The sequence below is a fragment of the Canis lupus genome, chromosome 6 (assembly GCF_048164855.1).
Source record: "Canis lupus baileyi chromosome 6, mCanLup2.hap1, whole genome shotgun sequence".
NCBI lineage: Eukaryota > Metazoa > Chordata > Mammalia > Carnivora > Canidae > Canis > Canis lupus.
The window spans coordinates 9,607,973-9,614,685 of NC_132843.1; the positions used below are offsets into that span (position 1 = coordinate 9,607,973).

General features: G+C 36.0%; 1 protein-coding gene across 50 annotated transcripts in view; it reads left to right on the forward strand.

Moving 5' to 3' along the window:
- The window catches only part of EPB41L3 (erythrocyte membrane protein band 4.1 like 3), a 226,184-nt gene extending 224,819 nt beyond the window's left edge, over window positions 1-1,365 (forward strand). For all 50 annotated transcript variants that reach the window (XM_072828827.1, XM_072828810.1, XM_072828818.1 and 47 more), the window contains one exon: window positions 230-1,365. Coding sequence is in view for 1 of the 50 variants with exons in the window: in XM_072828817.1 (XP_072684918.1) it covers window positions 230-235 (6 nt within the window). In the remaining 49 variants the exon portion in view is untranslated. The remainder of the gene's footprint in view (window positions 1-229) is intronic.
- Window positions 1,366-6,713: the final 5,348 nt, after the last annotated feature.

Here is a 6,713-nt window from a genome sequence, read left to right on the forward strand (position 1 = left end):
ATATAATTTGGAAGATAGAAAGCAATAAAAGGTTTCTTCGGTGAGCTTCAGCTGCTTGGGTAATGTAGTTACGTAAGAATGCATATCAGTGACTTATGCTGGTATTTTACAGTATCTTGTCAAAAAGTTCATTTGATAACCTGCAAGATACTTTTTTTGTGTGGCCTTAATCTGAGGAAAACTCTCAGGTGTTTTCCACTGAGTAACCAATCAAATCTCTTTTCTACAGGAATAATTTAGCCTGCACATGAATCCAGTCATGCAAACCATTAGGAAAACCAGAGCCTATATGGAGTTCCCTCTTCTAACCCAACTGACTTGTATCTATCTGCCCATGGAAAATTTCAATCCAGAAGAACTGACCTTGACCATTAATAAAGACACTGGCAGAAAGATCTTCCCATAATAAAACAATCCGAATCAGCATCACGAAACTGATATTGCATGAAGCAACGATAAAATTACAAAAGAGTAGCATTTTTAATTTCCACCAAGTGTCTAAGTTTTCAGCTATATCTGCACGTTCATAACCAACAATATAAACCGTGATCTCATGTAACACATAAACAATTCATGCCTTTCATAGTTTATTATTAAAGTCTAAACAAAACCACAATTTCTTAGGTGACAGATCTTTTGTTTACAGACAAATGAAGATTACCCTAAAATGCTAGAAGCTGTCTAGGTCCGATGTGTCAGGTTTATCCCAGATTAGATGTGCCAATAACCCAAGTTTATTCAGTAAACAACTTGAATCTTGTACTTGTTTCACCTGGTTTTATTACTCTCACTCGTAAACAGCAACGACTCTCGATTTCTCTGGAAATATTTAATGCTTACAATCCTGCTTTGTGTATCTAATTTAATACGTTATAAGGTAGTACTGATTTTAGCATATTAATGTGATTTCTTCCTTGTTCGCTTTGGTCCGCGTCCAACCTGGAAAGCTTCCAAGAGTTCCCTAACAAGTCCTAAATATGTAAATTGTCATTATTTGGGGGAAGAAACCTGTTTTTGTTAGCTTACAATATTATGAAATTTCACTCCAGAAAAATCTGTTGGGCTTCTGTTGCTTTGTTTTCTTTCTTCTTTTCTTTTTCCTTGTGTTTTTAAGTTGATTTTTCTTCTTTTACTTGAAAAAAAAAGTGTTTTATTTTGAATCTGGTCCATATTTACAATCTAGTTAAGAGCCAAGCCTTAAATTGTACAGAATTTCCACTGTAATTAAACTATTTAGTGTTTAGTTATAAATAGCCTTCAAAAAGATATATTCTCCATTACACTGTCAACTGCATCACACAGCCCATGGTGAATGTATGTTTCTGCATAGCGAAATAAAAATGGTAAATGCATTTAAAACTCTAATTCTCTATGTGTAATAATTTCAGTATTGTATGTGTTTAGCCAAGAGGTAGCATTTTCAGGACATCAAAGACCTTATTATCTGCACTGGATAGAGCTTGTCTTTTTACAGGACAAAAATGTGTCTATGGTGACAGAGTGTATGGACCCTTCAAGGTATCAGAGATGGGAAACAATACATACACATAAATGTTTGGTTCCCTAGGAAGACCTTAAAAATTACGACTAGTTACCACAGAATCTCACTTTCAAAGTTAGGATTTTTTATTAAGAAAAGAAGTTCTATAAACCCAGTGTTTCTGGGTGCTTTTAATCTTCCAGAGAGACACCTCTCTCTCACACATCAGCTCCGTAGCTGAACAGATTAGCCTGTGCATTCTACAAGGACCCATGCAGTGTGTTCCCACAGCTCATCGACATCAAACTCCTTCAGGCCAATCTGACACCTAAATGCACTTGTTGGCATTCACCATGTCACACTTTACCTAACTTGTGATTTTTTTTAACTCTTAATTTTAAAAACAAATTTTTTTCCAGAGACTTATTAGATTTCACCATACATCTTGGTCTCAGTAGGGGGAACAAATTCTTATCATTTATCTGTGAAGAAGTTATCTGCTGTTCTATCAGTACTATATATTCATTTTAGGTACTGAAGAATCATTTTGTGTTTGAAGCCAATCAAAAAAAAAAAATGTGTTGAGACCATGAACAAAAATAAACTCAAAATGGATTAAAGACCTAAATGTGGGAAACCATAAAAACCCAAAAGAGAGCACAGGCACTAATCTCTCTGACATCGGCTGTAGCAACATTTTTCTAGATATGTCTCCTAAGGCAAGAGAAACAAAAAAGCAAAAATAACTATTGGGACTACGTCAAAATAAAAAGCTGCATAGGGAAAGAAACCATCAATAAAACCAAAACACAACCTACTCATGGGGAGAAGATATTTTAAATGACATAACTGAAAAAGGCCTAGTATTTGAAATATGTAAAGAAATGATACAAATCAACACCCAAAAAACCCCCAAAAGTCCAATTTAAAAATGGGCAGAAGATACAAACAGACACTTCTCTAAAGACTTACAGATGAGGGGATCCCTGGGTGGCTCAGCGGTTTAGCACCTGCCTTCAGCCCGGGATGCGATCCTGGAGTCCCGGGATCGAGTCCCGCATCGGGCTCCCTGCATGGAGCCTGCTTCTCCCTCTGCCTGTGTCTCTGCCTCTCTCTCTCTCTCTCTCTCTCTCTTTCTATCATAATAAATAAATAAATAAATAAATAAATAAATAAATAAATAAATAAAAAACAGATGGCCAACAGACACATGAAAAGATGTTCAACATCACTCATCATTAGGGAAATGCAAATCAAAACTACAATGAGATATTACCGCACACCTGTCAGAATGGCTGAAACAACACAAGAAACAACAGGTATTGGCAAGAATATGGAGAAAAAGGAGCCCTCATGCACTTGGTGGGAATGCAAACTGGGGCAGCCACTGTGGAAAACAGTATGGAGTGTCCTCAAAAAAATTAAAATTAGAACTACCCTATGACTCAGTAATCACATTACTGGATATTTACCCAAAAATACAAAAACACTAATTTGAAAGTATATATGCACCTCTATGATTATTGCAGGATTACTTGTAATAGCCAAATTATGGAATCAGCCCAAGTATCCATTGATAGATGAATGGATAAATATGTGGTATGTGTGCATATGTATATATTGAATATATTGGAATTATATGTAATGGAATATAACATATAATAAAACAATACTCAGCCATAAAAAAAAGAATGAATTCTTGCCATTTGCAGCAACATAGATGGAGTTAGAGAGTAGAATGCTAAGTGAAATAAATCAGAGAAAAATACCGTATGATTCCAAACATCATGCATGTTTGGAATTTAAGAAATTAACAAAAAAAGAAACCAAAAAAAACAGACTCTTAACTATTGAGAACAAACTAAAATGGTGGTTACCAGAAGGGAGATGGGTGAGGGGAAGGGTGAAATAGGTGAAGTGGATTAAGAGTTCACGTAACATGATGAGCACTGAGTAATGTATAGAATTGTGGAATCACTATATTGTACAGCTGAAACTAACACTCTATGTTAACTATACTGGAATTAAATATTTTTAATTTCAGAATTTTTTAAAATGGAGAAAAATTAACACTTTTTTGATATGAAAATGGTCAGGAGTCTCCCAAGGGTGACTGTACCCAATCTGTTTAGTTTATATCCATCAAGTTGTACCCATGTGCACTTTTTTTTTATTGAAGTATAAATGACATATAACATGTTGGTTTCAGGTATACAGCCTAATGATTCAGTGTTTATATATATTGTGAAATGTAAGTAGTTAACATCCATCACTGTACATAGTGACAGAATTTTTTTCTTGTGATGTGAACTTTTAAGATTTTACTGTTGTAGCAACTGTCAAATATGCAATATTGTGTTAACTATAGTCACTATGCTGTCCATATTCAGTTTTTTTCATATTCACAGTTTTAATCTAAACCTAGTGTCTTCATGTTTCTCTCTCCCCAGCATTAAGTGCTTATTCATTTGTATAAAATTATATATTATCAGAGAAGTTATACATTTTCAGCTTTCTTTTCCTTCTGTTATACTCATAATTTTTCCAGCCTGCACCTGCTGTTACGTGGGGGTTCCAAAACCACTCCCACATACTTGGGACCTTTGTCCCAATGTTTATGACAGCAGTGCTGCACATCTAGTACCAAAATCAGTATTTTCTTTTACTGCTGCATAACAAATTACCACACAATTAGAAGCTTAAAACAACATGCATTTATTATATCTCAGTTTCTGTGGGTCAAGAGTCTGGGCATGGTCTTACTGGTTTCTCCAAAAGGCTGCAAAGTGTCAGCCAGGGCTGGGGTCTCATCTGCTAGCTTGACTGGGGAAGGATCCACCTCCAACTCTCTATAGTTGTTTGCAGAATTCATTTTCTTGTGATTGTGGGAGCCTTGGAAGCTTGCTTTTTCAAAACCAGAAATGAAGGAAGAGACCCTAGAGTATGTCTGCTAGCAAGAAAGTCTTCTATAAGGTAACATAATGAAAGAGGTGACTTCCCATTACTTTGCCATATTCTGTTGATTAGAAGCAAGTCATGGGGTTCTGTTGACAGCACCAACAAATTTAAATTTTAGATTGGGAAATTATTAATCATTAACATTCCCTAACTCAGCAATTTTAAAGCTAGATTCTACAAATGTATAAAATTGGCTTATGCTCACACTAAGCTCTCAGGTAATCTCAGGACATTTTTTAGCCTTTACTACTAATACAGAAAAATGTAGCATTGCATTAAGTGTGAAAAAGATCCTGGAGATTACATTTTCAGAGACTGAAGAATTCCACTTAGTTCTTTGAAAAAGAAAAGAAACACTTTCTTTGAAAAGAAACACATGCCTCTCAATTTGTTCTGAGATTGAGATTGTAAGAAAACAAGAATCCATGGTTCACTCAAATGAACAGAAAAAACAGCTTGCAAACCTAAAGGCAATATGGTGCAGCCATTGGTAACCAGCATTTTCATGTTGATCACCCAAGGATCTGAAGAAACATTATTGATGGAGTTACCAAGCTTAGAACAATCTGTAGGATACTGTCTCTGGAGTCATAGAGTGAATTTCTAGGTCCAGAGAATAGCCTTCCTTTAGGTAGAATGCTCCCTGCTTTCCAATGGAGCTCAGCCTGGGTGGTGAGTCTCATCAGCTTGTGTGAACACCTTGCTCCTTCCTTAGTGTTGACATTGATGGATTGACCTGCATTGCTGGTGACATGTCCACCACCCCAGCAAGAAAGCTGAGGGCAATGCCAACAATGTGGGGATTTCATGCAGTTTCACTCCCCCAGAAGATTTTTCCAACCCCTTCTTAATATACTTTTTCAGATTTTACAGAGCCCCCATGTCCCTTCTGCTTGGGCACAGTGAGTTAGATCATACCTTGTAAGATAACTCAGCACCCCCCCCCTTTATTTATTTTACAATTGCAATAACCCATTTCAATTTTGCTTCTTTCTAGCACATCTACTAGGCTATTAATATCAACCCTAGCAATTTTTAGGAAATTAACATAGACTCTGGAACACGGATCCAAAATTACTCCTGCATTGTAAATGAGGGTTATATGTACCTTCCATTAAATGCTTTTCTATCTTTTGCACTACAGTGAATTAACCAGTGGTTAGAAGTGTCTGTCTGGGATTGCTATAGAGGTGGTCTCATGTTTTAATGAGCATTTACTCATTAAGTGAAGTTGGATTGCTCATTTTTAAAAACTACATTTTGTGGCAGGCCATTGGTACATGTACAGTTGTATTCTCAAAAATGGCATTTCATTTTGACAAATAGTTTCTTATCAGAGCTGATGAACTCTGAAGAAGGGTTAAGGAAAGGAGCTAATGCTCCCTGACGAGTGTGGTTACTAACAGACACACAAGCACACACAATAGTCTGTCATGTTACCTTGAGATAAATGTAATCTTTTACGAGATTGGCCAGGTTCTTGTATTGCAAGCTTAAGGAAGAACTTATCAGTCAAGATAGTATAGAGCACCCGATGCTACCAGGGGGAGCTAGAATATTTTTGGCTGAATTTCAGGCTTATTCCCCTTGAATACTACTGAAGTCAAAATGGTCACTGAAAATAAGCAATGACAAAGAAGTTCACATTTACACAGTATAATTTTCCAACGATCAGTTGGCCAAGGCATCATTTTAATTCTAGGCTTGGTGAGGATGCAAAGCAAAAGCCACTTCTGGTGGGAGTGTACGTTGGTAATTGTCTGGAGTAGGATCAATAAAACCTATTCCTAAATTTTTTACAAAGCTTTTGACCCAGCAAATCCACTTTTGGGGATTTTTCCTAAATAAGACAGTTGTACAGGAACTGATGTGCAGGGATGTTAAACTCAGTGTTGCTCATTAAAAAAATGAAAATGTTTAAATAGTAAATACTAGCAGTGGGAAATTTGTGAGTAAATAATGGAAATGACATAAGATGAAGTACCGTGTGACCAGATGAAATTGTAAAATATGAACCTCAGAGAGGAGATAATCCTAATATGTTAAGTGTAAAAGTGGATAAAACAGTGTATAGATTATAGTGTTAAGTAAGTAAGAATATTTACACCCAGAAAATGCATACCAAAATGGTAGCAGTGACTTTCTGTCTCTGAAGGCAGAGCATAGAGTGATTTTTCTTTTTTCCTTGTGCTGTTCTTTTTCCAGTCTCATGGAGTATCTGTCACCATTATTACATATTTTTAAAACAGTTTGTGAAACAATATCAATCATTTTA